The sequence below is a fragment of the Balaenoptera ricei genome, chromosome 7 (genome assembly GCF_028023285.1).
Source record: "Balaenoptera ricei isolate mBalRic1 chromosome 7, mBalRic1.hap2, whole genome shotgun sequence".
Lineage (NCBI taxonomy): Eukaryota > Metazoa > Chordata > Mammalia > Artiodactyla > Balaenopteridae > Balaenoptera > Balaenoptera ricei.
In genome coordinates this window covers 63,050,441-63,069,349 of record NC_082645.1, presented here as the reverse complement: position 1 = coordinate 63,069,349, position 18,909 = coordinate 63,050,441, and the positions used below count along the sequence as shown (strand labels likewise).

Sequence of the window (18,909 nt, the reverse complement as noted above, 5' to 3'; positions counted from 1 at the left end):
TCAACTAAGCTTCTACATTGCTGATTTTGCTTTAGGTAGTTACTTTATCTGCTTATTAGCAAATTGAAGTTTTTCTTCTTCATTCATCCTTGTCTGCTAGAAATGCTTGTCATTTTCCACCCGTACAGGTTCTGATGACTTCACTTTACTCATCCTCTCAAATATTCATCTTTGAACTAAGATGAGCTCTTTATTCATGGGCATAAAGAGAGATGATTAGTAGAAATGGACTCGTGTTTTTCCATTACATTTCGTAATCATGTCTTAGTTCACTATGATGATCCACCATTTTCTCTGTTTCAGAGAACTATCAAAATTGTCAACTATCATGTATTGAGGGCTATGATTTGTATAGGACAAGCTTAGAAGCTTGAATACCAATAGTTTGTCAAAGGTCCTGTTTCAGTGGAATCATAGGATGTTTTAAGAGACCATCCAGTCCAACCTCTATACCGTATCTCTGAGATAGCTTTGTGCCTTCCAGGGGAATTAATGACTTCGTTGCAGCCGTTCTGTCGTCCAAGAACTCTAGCTGAAAGAAGGTTTGTTCTTCAGCTGTACTAAATCCTCTCTCTCTGAACCTTCTAGTTTCAATTCTAGTTTTGTCCTTGGACTTTTGCAGAATCAATCAAATCCTTCCCCACATAACAACCTTAGGAAGCTTAAACTTCAACCTTCAGAAACTTGACGCTGCACCTAAATTTCTCTTCTCAAGCTACAAAATGAGTTACTCATAAGCATTGTTTTCCAGAATAGACATACCAATCACAACCAAATACGTTAGTGAGAGAGTTGGCAAAGACCTGAACCATAATCACTTGTCTGAAACTGGGTCCTTTCCTGTTTCCTTTCCCCTCTTCTAGTGCCAGTTCATTTAATTCTGTTCTGTTCCTGGCCTCTTAGATAAAGCTAAGTTTACATTTTATTTGATTTGATAAGAATCCTGGTGAAAGACAGCAGAATCTTCTAAGAGAGTTATCTAAAATAACTAGAAATTAATATTTCTGAAGGATGCTTTAAGGTCCAAAAGCCACCTTTAGTAAATGAGTGTACAAAGGCATCCTGCCAAGCATTTGGGGAGATCCATAACTGTTGCAGTGCTTTAAAGCAATTCTGTGATTAGTATTACAGAAAGATAATCTATCATGAAACTACATCATTAATCTCTGCCTTATCTTGTTTCTGTATTAAAAGTTCTCTGTGTTCACTTCAAGATGCTCTTAAATCAAAGATTTTTCTGAATCTAAAGGCTTTTGTAGGCAGTCTCTCCTCAGTAATTATAAAGTGTTTCATGTTACTAATTTTATTTTTATTTTTTATTTACATTTTTAAATTTTAAACATTTTATCAAGAAGGGACATTAATTTTTTTTATACAGCAGGTTCTTATTAGTCATCAATTTTATACACATCAGTGTATACATGTCAATCCCAATTGCCCAATTCATCCCACCACCACCCCTACCCCCTGCCGCTTTCCCCCTTTGGTGTCCACACGTTTGTTCTCTACATCTGTGTCTCAATTTCTACCCTGCAAACCGGTTCATCTGTACCATTTTTCTAGGTTCCACATATATGCGTTAATATACGATATTTGTTTTTCTCTTTCTGACTTACTTCACTATGTATGACAGTCTCTAGATCTATCCATGTCTCAACAAATGATCCAGTTTCATTCCTTTTTATGGCTGAGTAATATTCCATTGTATATATGTACCACATCTTCTTTGTCCATTCATCTGTCAGTGGGCATTTAGGTTGCTTCCATGACCTGGCTATTGTAAATAGTGCTGCAGTGAACATTGGGGTGCGTGTGTCTTTTTGAATTATGGTTTTCTCTGGGTATATGCCCAGTAGTGGGATTGCTGGATCATATGGTAATTCTATTTTTAGTTTTTCAAGGAACCTCCATACTGTTCTCCATAGTGGCTGTATCAATTTACATTCCCACCAACAGTGCAAGAGGGTTCCCTTTTCTCCACACCCTCTTTAGCATTTGTTGTTTGTAGATTTTCTGATGATGCCCATTCTAAGTGGTGTGAGGTGATACCTCACTGTAGTTTTGATTTGCATTTCTCTAATAATTAGTGATGTTGAGCAGCTTTTCATGTGCTTCTTGGCCATCTGTATGTCTTCTTTGGAGAAATGTCTATTTAGGTCTTCTGCCCATTTTTGGATTGGGTTGTTTGTTTTTTTAATATTGAGCTGCATGAGCTGTTTATATATTTTGGAGATTAATCCTTTGTCCATTGATTCTTTTGCAAATATTTTCTCCCATTCTGAGGGTTGTCTTTTCGTCTTGTTTACGGTTTCTTGTGCTGTGCAAAAGCTTTGAAGTTTCATTAGGTCCCATTTGTTTATTTTTGTTTTTATTTCCATTACTCTAGGAGGTGGATCAAAACAGATCTTGCTGTGATTTATGTCAAAGAGTGTTCTTGCTATGTTTTCCTCTAAGAGTTTTATAGTGTCTGGTCTTACATTTAGGTCTCGAATCCATTTTGAGTTTATTTTTGTGTATGGTGTTAGGGAGTGTTCTAATTTCATTCTTTTACATGTAGCTGTCCAGTTTTCCCAGCACCGCTTATTGAAGAGACTGTCTTTTCTCCATTGTATATCCTTGCCTCCTTTGTCATAGATTAGTTGACCATAGGTGCATGGGTTTATCTCTGAGCTTTCTATCTTGTTCCATTGATGTATGTTTCTGTTTTTGTGCCCATACCATATTGTCTTGATTACTGTAGCTTTGTAGTAGAGTCTGAAGTCAGGGAGTCTGATTCCTCCAGCTCCGGTTTTTTCCCTCAAGACTGCTTTGGCTATTCGGGGTCTTTTGTGTCTCCATACAAATTTTAAGATTTTTTGTTCTAGTTCCGTAAAAAATGCCATTGTTAATTTGATAGGGATTGCATTGAATCTGTAGATTGTTTTGCGTAGTATAGTCATTTTCACAGTATTGATTCTTCCAATCCAAGAACATGGTATATCTCTCCATCTGTTGGTATCATCTTTAATTTCTTTCATCAGTGTCTTATAGTTTTCTGCATACAGGTCTTTTGTCTCCCTAGGTAGGTTTATTCCTAGGTATTTTATTCTGTTTGTTGCAATGGTAAATGGGAGTGTTTCCATAATTTCTCTTTCAGAATTTTCATCTTTAGTGTATAGGAACGCAAGAGATTCCTGTGCATTAATTTTGTATCCTGCAACTTTACCAAATTCATTGATTATCTCTAGTAGTTTTCTGGTGGCATCTTTAGGATTCTCTATGTATAGTATGTCATCTGCAAACAGTGACAGTTTTACTTCTTCTTTTCCAATTTGTATTCCTTTTATTTCTTTTTCTTCTCTGATTGCTGTGGCTAGGACTTCCAAAACTATATTGAATAATAGTGGTGAGAGTGGACATCCTTGTCTTGTTCCTGATCTTAGAGGAAATGCTTTCAGTTTTTCACCATTGAGAATGATGTTTGCTGTGGGTTTGTCGTATATGGCCTTTATTATGTTGAGGTATGCCCTCTATGCCCACTTTCTGGAGAGTTTTTTTCATAAATGGGTGTTGAATTTTGTGAAAAGCTTTTTCTGCATCTATTGAGATGATCATATGGTTTTTCTTCTTCAATTTGTTAATATGGTATATCACATTGACTTTGCGTATATTGAAGAATCCTTGCATCCCTAGGATAAATCCCACTTGATCATGGTGTATGATCCTTTTAATGTGCTGTTGGATTCTATTTGCTAGTATTTTGTTTAGGATTTTTGCATCTATATTCATCAGTGATATTGGTCTGTAACTTTCTTTTTTTTGTAGTATCTTTTTCTGGTTTTGGTATCAGGGTGATGGTGGCCTCCTAGAATGAGTTTGGGAGTGTTCCTTTCTCTGCAATTTTTTGGAAGAGTTTGAGAAGGATGGGTGTTAGCTCTTCTCTAAATGTGTGATAGAATTCACCTGTGAAGCCATCTGGTCCTGGACTTTTGTTTGTTGGAAGATTTTTAATCACAGTTTCAATTCCATTACTTGTGATTGGTCTGTTCATATTTTCTATTTCTTCCTGGTTCCGCCTTGGAAGGTTATACCTTTCTAAGAATTTGTCCATTTCTTCCAGGTTGTCCATTTTATTGGCATAGAGTTGCTTGTAGTAGTCTCTTAGGATGCTTTGTATTTCTGCGGTGTCTGTTGTAACTTCTCCTTTTTCATTTCTAATTTTATTGATTTGAGTCCTCTCCCTCTTTTTCTTGATGAGTCTGGCTAATGGTTTATCAATTTTGTTTATCTTCTCAAAGAACCAACTTTTAGTTTTATTGATCTTTGCTATTGTTTTCTTTGTTTCTATTTCATTTATTTCTGCTCTGATCTTTATGATTTCTTTCCTTCTGCTAACTTTGGGTTTTGTTTGTTTTTCTTTCTCTAGTTCCTTTAGGTGTAAGGTTAGATTGTTTATTTGAGATTTTTCTTGTTTCTTGAGGTAGGCTTGTATAGCTATAAACTTCCATCTTAGAACTGCTTTTGCTGCATCCCATAGGTTTTGGATCATCGTGTTTTCATTGTCATTTGTCTCTAGGTATTTTTTGATTTCCTCTTTGATTTCTTCAGTGATCTCTTGGTTATTTAGTAGTGTATTGTTTAGCCTCCATGAGTTTGTGTTTTTTACGTTTTATTCCCTGTAACTGATTTCTAATTTCATAGCGTTGTGGTCAGAAAAGATGCTTGATGCGATTTCAATTTTCTTAAATTTACTGAGGCTTTATTTGTGACCCAAGTTGTGATATATCCTGGAGAATGTTCTGTGTGCACTTGAGAAGAACGTGTAATGTGCTGTTTTTGGATGGAATGTCCTATAAATATCAATTAAATCTATCTGGTCTATTGTGTCATTTAAAGCTTGTGTTTCCTTATTTATTTTCATTTTGGATGATCTGTCCATTGGTGTAAGTGAGGTGTTAAATTCCCCCACTATTATTGTGTTACTGTCGATTTCCTCTTTTATAGCTGTTAGCAGTTACCTTATGTACTGAGGTGCTCTTTTGTTGGGTGCATATATATTTATAATTGTTATATCTTGTTCTTGCATTGATCCCTTGATCATTATGTAATGTCCTTCCTTGTCTCTTGTAACATTCTTTATTTTAAAGTCTATTTTATCTGATATGAGTATTGCTACTCCAGCTTTCTTTTGATTTCCATTTGCATGGAATATCTTTTTCCATCCCCTCACTTTCAGTCTGTATGTGTCCCTAGGTTTGAATTGGGTCTCTTGTAGACAGCATATATATGGATCTTGTTTTTGTATCCATTCAGCAAGCCTGTGTCTCTTGGTTGGAGCATTTAATCCATTCACGTTTAAGGTAATTATCGATATGTATGTTCCTATGACCATTTTCTTAATTGTTTTGGGTTTGATTTTGTAGGTCCTTTTCTTCTCTTATGTTTCCCACTTAGAGAAGTTCCTTTAGCATTTGTTGTAGAGCTGGTTTGGTGGTGCTGAATTCTCTTAGCTTCTGCTTGTCTGTAAAGCTTTTGATTTCTCCATCAAATCTAAATGAGATCCTTGCTGGGTAGAGTAATCTTGGTTGTAGGTTCTTCCCTTTCATCACTTTAAGTATATCATGCCACTCCCTTCTGGCTTGTAGCGCTTCTGCTTAGAAATCAGCTGTTAACCTTATGGGAGTTCCCTTGTAGGTTATTTGTCGTTTTTCCCTTGCTGCTTTCAATAATTTTTCTTTGTCTTTAATTTTTGCCAATTTGATTACTATGTGTCTCATTGTGTTTCTCCTTGGGTTTATCCTGTATGGGACTCTCTGCACTTCCTGGACTTGGGTGGCTATTTCCTTTCCCATGTTAGGGAAGTTTTCGACTATAATATCTTCAAATATTTTCTCTGGTCCCTTCTCTCTCTCTTCACCTTCTGGGACCCGTATAATGCGAATGTTGTTGTGTTTAGTGTTGTCCCAGAGGTCTCTTAGGCTGTCTTCATTTCTTTTCATTCTCTTTTCTTTAGTCTGTTCCGCAGCAGTGAATTCCACCATTCTGTCTTCCAGGTCACTTATCCGTTCTTCTGCCTCAGTTATTCTGCTATTGATTCCTTCTAGTGTAGTTTTCATTTCAGTTATAGTATTATTCATCTCTGTTTGTTTGTTCTTTAATTCTTCTAGGTCTTTGTTAAACATTTCTTGCATCTTCTTGATCTTTGCCTCCATTCTTATTCCGAGGTCCTGGATCATCTTCACTATCATTATTCTGAATTCTTTTTCTGGAAGGTTGCCTATCTCCACTTCATTTAGTTGATTTTCTGGGGTTTTATCTTGTTCCTTCATCTGGTACATAGCCCTCTGCCTTTTCATCTTGTCTATCTTTCTGTGAATGTGGTTTTTTTCCACAGGCTGCAGGATTGTAGTTCTTCTTGCTTCTGCTGTCTGCCCTCTGGTGGATTAGGCTATCTAAGAGGCTTGTCACCTTTTATTTTTATTTAGGAATTTTTTGTTCTCCTCATTTCCCATTTTTTCTACCCATGATATGCTATCATAAAAGAAATATTACCTACTAAATATAGAAAATTAGAGAAAGCAAAGCATCTAATTCAGCCCAAGTACTAATGTAAAATCATGTCTTACTTAGTCATACTGACTTCAACCAGTTTTAGTCCGAAAAAAGTTCATTGACTGTTATTATGCACTTTAAAAACTTAGAAATAAGCGTATTAATGTTTATATACACATAGCATATTTTTATTATTGCATATAACATTTAAATTCCCAGTTTGATCTATTTGCAAGTAAAGTAGTTTGGGATCATTCATAATCATTATTTGTATGATTTCAATTGAATCAATTTCAAATTGGTTGTAAGGTGGTTATATTACTGACTAATCCTTTAATTTGATTATTAGTGTAATGCTGCACTGTCTGTGAGTTTGAAAAGACTATTCCAAGTCAGTACTTTAATAATGATATCTAAGACATCTAAATGCTGTAGTTGGGGAGGAGAAACTTCTCTACCCTCTTAAGTTCAGTGTCTGGGGCCTACAAATTAAACTTACAAAAGAGACATTAACAGGAGGAAAGATTTATTTCATAGGCACATGGGTAAGGAGGGGCTCACAGCAGGAAATAAAAACCCCAAAGAGGCAGTTACACCCAGGGGCTTTTATGCCATTTTAATAAAGGGTGTTAAAGGGTGTACAAGAGACAAAGGAAAAGGGAGTCTGGGCTTCTGAGGGAGGTGGTAACTTGTGGGAAGGTGATTAGGAAATGTACAGTAAATAAGGGTTGTTTAGTAAGGGTTATTATGCAGATTCAAGTCATCTTTGGTGTCTCTGAAGTCCTTCTGTTTTGGGAGAGGAGGGCACCTTTACAAGGGGAAATTAAATCTGTGCCCTACTTTTAGGCAGAAACGGGGAGGGCAGATTGCTCCTCCTGTGTTTGCTCTTTCTTAATTGCCTTCAGCTCAAAATAATCCTTATGCTAAAGTGGCATATTGTGGGGTGGCATATTCTGATCCCCTTCACTATCTAGATATGAGAAAAAAAGAATTATTTTAAGTTTGAGTTTTATTTGACATTTCCGTTATAAAAATGCAGAAAAGGTATAATTGGTGTGTGAATTTTATTTTGGACTTACTGCTTATTGTAACAGTACTGTATTAATCAACAGTGTTTACTTAATTTCTTTTAATTCAAGATTCTTTTGGGTAAAGGAAAATAATTATTCAGCAATACAAGGCCAAAATCAATTATGCCATGAAAATGATTACTTAGGTAATCAATGGAAACATATTGTGGACTAACGCAGGACTATCAAATAAATAATCAGTATTTGTCTTGGGTTGTAACACTGTTACTGAACCAAACTTGGGTCCACTCACCCACATAGCAAAGCCAACTTATTGACACTGGGTTGTGGTGAAGAGAAGTACAACGTTTATTGCATGGCTAAGCAAATAGAATGGGCACCTCATGATCAAAAGAACTGAACTCGCTGATGGCTTTCAGTGAAGGGATTTTAAAGGCAGCATTTTGGGCGAGTGCTGCAGGGTGCATGTCTTTCTTCTGATTGGCTGGTGGTGAGGTCATGGGGTGGTGTTTCAAGAATTTTAATCATCAACCCTCTGGTTCCAGCCAGTCTAGGGTCTACGTGCTTGTGGTCAGCACATAGTCACCATCCTCCATCTGTGTATGGGTCTTAGTTCCTGCAGAACAAGTCAAAAATATATGTCAGATTGTTGTGTATGTCCTTTGAGGAGGAACTAGGACTCTATTGCTGAACTATGTTTGTTGACTGCTTTTCCTTTGTTTCTGCATTTCTTCACATCCCTAATTAGTAACTGCTTGAGTCTGTTCCTTGGAACTCAGGAAAGGGCCTGGGAGACTGAAACCTTTTTCTACAAACAAGAATTGGGGGTTATGGAGAGGCTTTTGTACCTGGGAGGGCCCTGCTCAGTTTCAACACCATTGGGCTGCCACACCACTTGGGGCCACCACCAGCCCCTCAGCCTTCACTACTTGTCCAGGATTTTCATCAATGAGTAGAGTGTATTCAAGAACTTTCCTCTTTTTACCTCAGTCGCATACGCCTGATAAAGTATTTTACCTTCAACCACCTGCAAAGATCTCATGATTTGACAGAAAGGCCATGATCTCCTCTTCTCAAAATGTTGGGGGCCCCCATTCTAATGTGTCTGAGACTCCACTGTTAGGTTGTATGGAAGTTAATCCTGATATCTGTTTTTTTAAAGGTGACGTTCTTCATTAAAAAAATTTTTTTACAGACACTACTGAAGTCCCTTTTTTGCTTTTTCCTTGGGCCCCTCAGTTCAGTTACCTCCCAGCTTCCTATAGGTACCATTTGAATTTGGTATATATTTTTCCAGATATCTCTCTATGCTATAAATATATATTATTGCATGTGTATGTGCTTTTCCTAAGTGGTGTCATACTGTATTACTTATTTTATAGCTTATAACTATACTATTCAATAGTTTGTCTTGATGACCTCTTCATGTTAGTTCCTGTAGTTCTACATCATTCCTTAAAACCATGCATGTTATTTATACTATAGAGTAGTTTAGTTATTCCTCTATTGGTGTATATTTACTTCCATTTTTAAAATGACTGTGAACAATGCTTCAGTGAACATTCTTATATATGTTTACATGTGTACATGTGCGAGTGTTCCTCTATAGTAAATACTGAGGGTTTGCACATTTTTAGTTTGAATAGACACTGCAAAATTGTTCTTCTGGATAACATTTCATCATATAATACTGTAGAGCCGTAAATTAATTATTTAAGACCTAAACACTGAATTTTTTTCTCAAAAGAAAAAGTTTGCTTTCAAACAAAAGTAGATGCATGACCCTACTCTAATAAGCTCTGGACCTAAAAATAGAATAGCCATCCTCTGTAGCTATAGGGACCAACTGGTATATTTTTAGTACACTGAGTTTTATGAGCAGAAAAATTATGCAACAAGACCAAATCAGGTGGAATTTACTTTGAGAATATAAATAACCTGACTACAATCTCAGCAGACAACAGAAGATTCCTGAAGGGTAAAGTATTTTTTAAATATAATGTTCAGGAAGAGGTAAAATCGTGTCTCTCCTACAGAAATGAAGATGAACATGTGTTAAAAATGTATTTTCTCACCACAACAAGAGATAAGCCCGTGAGCTGCAACGAAGACTTGACGCAGCCGCCCCTGCCATAAAAATGTATTTTCTCATGTGATATGAGGAAACCAGGCAGATGTTAATAATCAGTTCAAAGGGAAAAGTCAAAATAGCATATACTTATAGGGATTCAAGGAATGGTGAGATGAATTGTAGTTAAAGACAAAACCTGTTTTTCCCCTGAGAAGGGGTAGGGAAGAAGTCAGTTAAACCACTACCACACAGGAAAAGTGTGTGTGTGTGTGTGTGTGTGTGTGTGTGTGTGTGTACGTGTATCAGTTACCTACATCTTATAGAGTTCCAAAATAGCTCAAAGACAATGATCTGGGCTACATAAGCCAGCAGTGTATGCTATATATCATGCAGTTCACTGAAATACAAAATTTATTTATCCAAGACGAATAAATATCTCAAGTTTGCTGAAACAGTACCAGACCTTGATGACCCGTGGTTAGGTAACCTAGACTTGGTAGTCAGGCTCTGTGTAGAGGTGAAGGGAAGACAGTCACTGAAAGGATAGACTTTGAGTTTAGCTTTGGGAACTGCCATATTTAACTAATTCAGATGAGTCAGTGTCAAATAGACAAAGGGTTTGGGTCCTTCTTGCTATTCCTGAGTAAGAATCCCAGTTTTACCTTAGGCTCTACCAAGAAACCTTGAACAAGTTCTCTAACCTCTCTGATTCTCAGTTTTCTTCATCAATAAAATGAGAATGATAATACTATCTTAATGAGGATGCAGTAGAATAATTCATCTCATTGTGAGGATTAAATGATCTCCAAATGTAGTTATAGCACAAAGCACAAACTCAATAAATGTAGTCCATGGTGTCACCCAGGTACCTCCTCGGGAAAGCTTATTCCATTCCTGTCAGGACCCAGTTTAAATGTCGTCTCAGAGAGATCTTTCCTGACTATTCAACTTAAATACCTCGTTATTCCTCACTTTTCTGTTACTCATTCTTATTTTCATTACAGCACTTATCACTACTTCCTATTTTCTTGTTTGTTTTATTTCTGTAAACTTATTTATTGTCTGTCTCTCATCATTAGAAAGTCTCAAAAGAGTAATGACTATTTTTGTCATATTACAGGTAGGACAATGCTTATCACTTATTTGCCACTAAATAAATGTTTCTTGAATGAACAGGGCAAATATTTTAAGTCTACCCTAGTAAAAATTCCTTAGAATCTATTCTCCTGGACCTTTCTTTAGGTACAATGAGCACACCAACCATGAAAAGCTAGGGGAGATAAACTGTGGTGAGGGAAGAGCTGATGGGAGAACAGAAGGGCAAGATTATATGGAGATGTTAACAGAATGGAGAATATGGTGTAACAGGAAGGGAGAGGATGGGAGAGAAAGCCACAATCTGTTCTGACACAATCGTGGCATTAAGTTTTTGGATGTTTCATTTTACCTTTTGGATAAAGTGATGTAAGTATTTTTTCAGATGCATAAAATCCTAGAAATGAAAGATAATTTAGTTTGACTCTTTTTACATGCACAGTGTTTTATAGATAAGAAAAAGGTCTGAGAGATGAAGTGACCAGTCCAAATGGCACAGTCAATCTGCTGACAGGACTGGGACCCCAGACTCTGATTTTTCTAATCTTATTCTAATTCTTTTTCTTAATATATGTTTTAGTTTGTCACATATCCAGAATGTTGAGTTATGTTCTGAACATTTCCATTTTCACAAATATCCTTTTTTCTCTTTCCCAATAGGTAGAAAATAGACCAAAGTATTACGGAAGAGAGTAAGTATGGATTATCAGAAAACATTTTGTAGATTGGAATATATAAGAGAGACAGGTAAATGGATGCTTTTAGTAAAAAAATAAAAGCAGGAGGAAGGAGGTATTCGAGTTTGAATGAGTTAAATTATTTTTCTGATTGTAAATGTAATTGTTGTAGTTGGTGAAAATATAGAAAATAAAGATAAGTGTAGAGAAGAAAATAGCATGGGAAAATGTGTACAGGATAATGTTAAAATAAAGATGCAAGCCATATATGTAAATAAATAATGCTAGATATATGTATATGAGGAAAAGTATATATTTGATTGTATGTGTTTATTAAGCATATAGATACATATACATACATGTATGCATGTAGTAAGGTGTGGGTGGTTTATTCTACATTTATACTTTTATTTTCCAAATTTTCTGTAAGTAAATTCATGCTACCCAGAAATAACTAATGTTAACAGTTTGAAGTATTACCTTCTGAAGATCTATTTTCTTAATGGTTTTTACAAAATTGAGTTATTATACATATACTTTTTGTAGCCTGATTTTTCCATTTAATATTAATAATGAGCATTTTTCTATTTTATGAAAAATGTAATAATTTTTAAAGTCCTTAATTCTTCTGATTATTAAAAAAAATAGAAATATAACCCTTCGAGGAAAAGAATAAAAATCACCTATAATCCCATCATTCCCCAAATAAAATCATTTGTTTTTCATGGCTGAAGATCATATCAGATAAACAATAATATATATAACAAATATTTTTAAATTATCTAAAATTCTGTTTAAGTTTTCAGGACTCTTATGAGTAGAACCTAGGTACTTAGGAGTTGAGGGGAGCCACTGGTGTTCTTTATGGTTATACCATAATTTAGTCATTTCTCTGCTTTTGGCATATAGGTTGACTTTAAACGATAGTATTAAAAGTAACACCGTAAGAAATATCTTAGTGCATTAATCTTTTTCTGGGGCGGAAATTTTGGGTCAGCTGGTATGAATAGTTTTAAGAGTCTTTAAATACCACCATCAAGTTTTATTCCAAAATTTGTTTCCTTGAATGAGATTTTCTTCTGGATTAATTGGGTTTTTAAAAACAAGGAGATATTAAATTTTACTAACTTTATTAGTTGGTGTCATGTAAACTTAAAATAATATACCAATATGCTGATCTAATATATGTGTTATTACCACAGATAGGTTACTATCTTCTTACTCCTACAGAATCAGAGTGGACCTGGTTCTGAAAGATTGAGGAATTTAAGGAGATAAGAAATTCTAGGAGCCCATTGTTAAACCTCCTTGTTCTAATTGTCATGATTTGAGCGTGTGTACTACAAACCGCTTTAAGACTTAAAATGAGAAAGACCGAACCTTTCCCATGAGAAAAATTTCAAAAAGTTGCCACAAGAACCCTCGTAAAGTTCTTAAATTATTAAGGTGCCATTTCAGGGCCTTTTCAAAATATCATTCCAAATTCAAGGGACTGTTGGCTTTATTGTACCTTTAAAAGCTACGGTCTCATGTGAGCAGTTGTTCAATTCAGTTTTCTTTGAGTTAATGAAAGGACATAATATATGTGTAAGTTCTTTATAAACTGTACATCACCATACGAATATAAGGTGGTTTTATATTTTTAATATTAATCATTAGTTACCACTGATGTTTTTAAATTTTTCAGTGTTTTATGTCAGAATGTTATAGGTGAATCTATTGTGTTTGTATAAGGAGTGTGTTATTTTTGTTTCTCTTCTTCCTCCTTTTTTCTCTGTTAATCAAAAATAGGGTTTTAGCAGGGAGTGAAAGCAAGTATTACAGTTGTTTGCTTTTGGCTTGAGTATGCAGTGATGCAGATTATGCACATTATTGGGCAATCATGCCAATTAAGGGCAACCCAGGGTACCTGGAAAATTGCCAACTTAAACTCTGAGCCAAAATTTTTGGAGCAATGCCACTGGTGTGAAGAAAGGAAGTGGGACACATTGCTGAGTATTTTTTAGCATGTCCATATGGTCAGGCAGCTACATAAGAAGGGAATTGTCCTCTTGAGAGAGGTGGTTGGTCTTCCGTAGATGGATGTGAATTTTGATTCCGTGATTGTTAAATGGATTGGAGAGCTGCTTCAGTGCTGTTCTTGTCACCACAGAGAAGCTGGCCCCGGGCCAGGCCCAGAGAAACACAAGCATAGTTAAACCCAACTGCTCCCCTTCAATTTTATGGCACTACTTTGTCTAGAAAACAACAAGAGAAGGTGGGAGGTTTTGCTTTATCTTGTTTTATTGAAAAAGGTGGAAAGCATGCAGTTTCTGAATTGACTTTGTTTCTTAGGTTTCATGGCATGATCTCCCGAGAAGCGGCAGACCAGCTCTTGAGTGTAGCTGAGGGGAGCTACCTCATTCGGGAGAGCCAGCGTCAGCCAGGAACCTACACTTTGGCTTTAAGGTTGGTCATGGACCTGTAATTATAACTGTGCCTCATTTAAAACCCTCTTAATAGAGGGCTTTAAATTTTAAAAGCATCCAGCATGTAATTGAATTGGTTCTTGTTTTCTTGGGACCTAATTACCATTTTAATAGCTTTGAGACTCTTAAAAAGTTCCTCATGAATGGTAGACTCAGTAATTAAGAACTGAAAAACTTTTAAGGCATTTTTATTGTAGCTGCTTTCTTCTATTTCATCTTACCCATTCCCTCCCATCTGTCCTGCTGTATCAGCTCCCATCTATTTCTTGAATAAGGAAAGGAACTAAAGAGAAAAGACCTTTGTAACTCGTAAAATTAAAGCCAATGTCATTTCTCTTGGGTTGGCTTTTGGTTCAAGCAGCTTTCCTTGGGAACTCCTGGCTCTTTCCTATCTACTGAACTTTGCCTAGCATTTTGGCTGTTCTTAGCTTTACAGCACAGTGGCCAGAAACAAGTATTTCCATTAACCCTGCAATAATAACAGAAGAATAATACAATAGCACGCTTATCCATTGGGCTAACCTCCTGCCAGGATTCTAACCTCATTTAATCTTCACAACAGGTCTAGGATGTGTGTACAATTTCTATTTCCACTTTACAGATAAGGAAACAGAGGACCTAGAGGTTGAGTAACTTGGCCAAGGTTATACATTTAGTAATTCGTGTAGCTGGTATTTGAACCCAGACGATTTGGCTTCAGAGTCTATGCTCTTAATCACTCTACACTGCTGCCTCTCTAGAGGCTTGGAATAATTATTCGTTGTCTTTGTTAATTCCTTCATTTGTTCATTCATGCATTCGTTTATGCATTGTTTGGAAAAGATTTAAAAGTAGAAACTTTGAAGAAAGAGGTCAAAGAAATAACATTTCTTTTGGTAGCCACAGAGAGAGAAGAGAAAGGTAATATTATTGCTTAGGACTCTGATATGACCACGTCCAACTCCTTCTCCAATCACTTATGCCTAGGTGAGTGAGCAGGGACTGTTCTTACTCCCATCCACCAGATTTATTATTAATCTTTCTGGCAAAAGAATGGTATAATTCAGTATTTCTTCATGCTGAATTCTGAATCAATGGCATACTTGGACAATAGAGCTTGTTAACAGGAGTTGATGGAAATCTGCTTTTATGGAAAATTATGAAGCGTAAATCCCCCTTCAATTACTTAATTATGTTGCTTTTTCAGGTTTAAATTTCGCTATATAGGGAAAAAATCTGGGCTGAGAATTTAAATACCTATTCATTTTGCCACTAAGTGAGCTAGACGACTAATTTGGAGCAAATCACAGGTATTCTTAAAGCCGGCTGCTTCATCTTTCTATTCCTAACATTTTATAATTCTAGGATTCTACAATACCACATGTCCAAATAGATGGTCATCTGAGTGTCTGGGGTAGATAAGCCTTGATGTACAGGCTAGTGGGCCAAAATAAGCAAGAAGGAGGTGGGGTGAAAGGAAAGAAAGCAATCTGTATACTCTCTTCCTTTTCCCTTTGTTGCTGTCTCCCCACCTTCTTCTGTTATCACTGGAATTTTAACTCAGTTTCGCCTCAATGCAAAGTTCAGGTACTTTCTATTATACTACATCGCCTCATAATGTGGTTATCATGCTGGTTTTTACTGAATAACACCAGCAAACGCCCTAGGGCCAAGGATTCAATGTGGAGAAAAGTAGCACCCAGATCTTCCAAACTCTTCCTCATTCCCACCCTCTCACCCTCTCTCGTGCTACTCATGACTTTATAATCACTCACTGCCCACTTTGGCTCAGGAAATCCTAGAATTGGATTGAGGAATAGAGCAACATGGGATTGAGGAGAGTGCTTTTAATGTATAGGTCTGGGGTAACATGCAGCTTTCCTTTTGTTTTTGAAAATCATCATAAAGTTTTTACATGGAAAAGAAATAGTGAGTAAAAGGGCTTGTAGTGGAGGTAGGGAATTTGTGAGTATGCATCGTGAGTAATTTACATGCTGAAATATGATTTTCTTTGTTTTGAACTAGATGAATGGCAGGGAAGTGTTAAACAGAATGTGAAATAGAAGTTGTATTGATATATCTATTAATCTTATCTGATATTCCCCATTTCAACTAATGATTCTCCCAGTTAACATCAGTCTGTTTTTTAACAGAATGCATGATCCACTGAGGTAGGGAGGCAGTTTGAATTTACAGCCATCAGTGTTTATTATGCGTTTACTGTGTTAAACAAAGGCCCTAAAATTAGGAATAAGTCCTTGATTTCAAGTTGTTCCATAGTCTCCTCAACCTCACAATATGTCCGAAACTGAACTCATCAGTTTTCCTCCCAAATATGCTGTAACACCTGTATCCCTTTAATAGCTGGTGACACTGTTATTTAGCCAGTTCACAAGACCGAAAGCAAGAAATCATTTTTCTTTTCTCTTAGTTCTGTTTTAAGATGTTTGTAGGCCTGGCCTTATTCATTTAGAGGCCTCCATCTTACACCATATCAAACACTATATCCCATATCAAATATATATATTTTGCTGTTAACTTCATTTTTTAAAATATAAATTGCTTTTGAAATTAACTTTAGATTTCCTTTTATGTTTTGGAGCCACACCTTTTTGTTCATATTTTATACCTTTTCATAGACTCTGGAAAGCCCAAGGTACTGTACCTATATTATCTAATGGTTAAAAGAACTTTTTCTTCTTGCTCATCTCACACAGCCAAGCCCAACAATCTTTTATTTCTTAAGTAATTTTCAAAATTTCCCCTTCTTTTCAATCAAGCCACCTCCTGGATTAGTTTCATGAGGAATTTACCTGTATCTAGCCTTATCCCCTCTAACGTATCTTCCATGGTATCATGAGTGATCAATCTTAAAATCTGATGCAGTGATCAGCAAAGTCGTAATGTTGAGTAGGACACAAGGTTTCAAAGGCCACACCTCCCTGTGTCACTGGCATCTCCCCCATACCTGGGGGAGCCTAACCTTTACTGATGATCTTTGTGTATAATGTGAGGTATCAGTTCGGCAAGGATGTACTGTATGTGTGTTGTCACAGTATCAGTTTTTTGCAGTCAGCAAGGAGATTTTCATTGCATGGCATGGAAGCTCGTCTGTAGTTGACATCTCACTTTCTTCTTCACCATCATCTTCTCTTACACACCATCTCAGCCTGAATTTCTGGCCAGGCTTGTCCTGCTTTTCTGCCTTGCCCATGTGGGCCCCTTGGTTCAGAAAAAATGATTGTCGCTCAAAGTCTTTTATACAATGAAACACTAGACAGACATCCACATAGTTGGAGTGTGCAGTTGAAGATAAGATGCTCTCGCAGGCGCTGGATTATACCTCATGAAGCATGAAGTGTTTCCTATGACTTCGGGATTTTCTGTATGTTGATTTTGACAACATTTGTATTAGTTATAGTTTAATGAGGTATCATGGCATGTATTAGCTGCAAGTAACCTAAAATAATTTAAGAAGTTTTGTAGAAAACATTTTTCTTTGTATGATTTTCATAGTTTTAGAACTAATTCTTTTAAAAAAAATTTTTATGTTGTTCTATAATTTTTCTCACTAGAAGGAAAAATTGTTCAGTGTTGTACATATGGAGTGACAAGTGAAAAAGATAAGACTGTGCATGTTTTGTATTATCCTTTTTATTAAATGTTAAATGTATACAAAAGAATAGTTATAAGAAATATAAAATTATTAAATATCATGATACTATAACTGTAGGTTTATTCATCATAAATTATTTCCTGACTTTTCCAAATTGTTTTTCCTCTGAGCTTCTCACTTCCTGACTTTCATGTCTCTGAACTTCAATTTGGACATTTTCTATTGACCTGTCTTCCAGTCCACCAGTCCTTTATTCTGCTCTTTTTGATCAGCTGTAAATCCATTCATTGAGTTCCTAATTTCATATACTGTGTTATTTAGTTCCAAAATTTCCATTTACTTTTTTTTTTTTTTTAAGATTCTAATCCTCTGATGAAATGGTTTCCTGCATTTTCTCCATCTTTTCCTATATATTCTTGAACTATAACCTATCAAAACAGTTGTTCACTATAAGTAACTGTTAGAATTACGTAAGCACCCCATGAATTCTTGGAAATAGTGAAATAAGAAGGTGAAAAGACTAGTGGAGAGCTAGTGTAAGTGATCATGTGAAATGACCTTTTAAATATTTGTATCTGTTTTCTCATTGCCACCACTGTACCTGATAAGAATCTGGTTCTTATCAGATACAAATCTGGTTTTCTTTTCCTGTTTTAAAAGAAGGAAGAAGGTTGGAGTGAGGAGGGAAAATGGATACCAGTTACAGAGTATAGCACAGGTAACTGCATCATCAAAAACAACAGCACATCATCCCAAAATATTTACTTTGTAACTGTGAAAATAGGAATTTTCTTCACATGGTAGAAACCATAACAAAATCAAATAAAAGAGAGCCTGTTATAAAAGAGAAACCATACAGATTGCAAACATCAATAAGAAATAATATTACATATGATTTAGGAGCTTTTATTGAGCTTTTGAATTCTGCCAGATATTATCCAATGGGTCAAAAAGGAAGACATTTAAGCTGCCTCTTAAAGGTAGAATATAGGTTTGCCAGGTAGAAGGATAGGATGTGATTATAAAAAAACGAGCATTTTGGCAAGAAGAAAAAGCCAAGGAAGGAATATATAGAACAGCATGGAACATCTGGTGTATGGCAGGCTGCTAGGACTCGGGGGTGCAGGAAGTTTTAGCAGTAAGTATGCCAGGAAAGGCTGGTATTTCATGCTTAAGAATTTGAACTTTATCTGTAGGAAATGGGAGTCACTGAAGACTTTCAATAGAAGAGAGTAATGGTTGAACATTTGTAATTTTAAAAGATCATTGTGGGAGCAATAAGAATAAATAAGTGGATAGGGTGATGGGAATTAAGTTTTACCAGAATTATTTGATAATTAATTTAGTAAGTAGTTTTCCTTGGGCAATGGAAAAGTGATCTTTAAAAGAGATTCTAGATACCTTACAGATTTTAAAGGGTTCCCTTTGAGGAGAAATGCTA

At 35.9% G+C, this 18,909-nt stretch overlaps 1 protein-coding gene across 3 annotated transcripts in view; it reads left to right on the top strand.

The window, feature by feature from the left end:
* Positions 1-18,909, top strand: part of CHN1 (chimerin 1) — a 202,800-nt gene that overhangs the window by 62,855 nt on the left and 121,036 nt on the right. The window contains exons 5-6 of one of the 3 annotated variants that reach the window (XM_059928131.1): positions 11,389-11,420; positions 13,740-13,853. The exons of 1 other annotated variant lie outside the window; for it this stretch is intronic. In XM_059928131.1, coding sequence (XP_059784114.1) covers positions 11,389-11,420; positions 13,740-13,853 — 146 coding nt within the window. The remainder of the gene's footprint in view (positions 1-11,388; positions 11,421-13,739; positions 13,854-18,909) is intronic. One more of the 3 variants, XM_059928132.1, reaches the window with a different exon arrangement.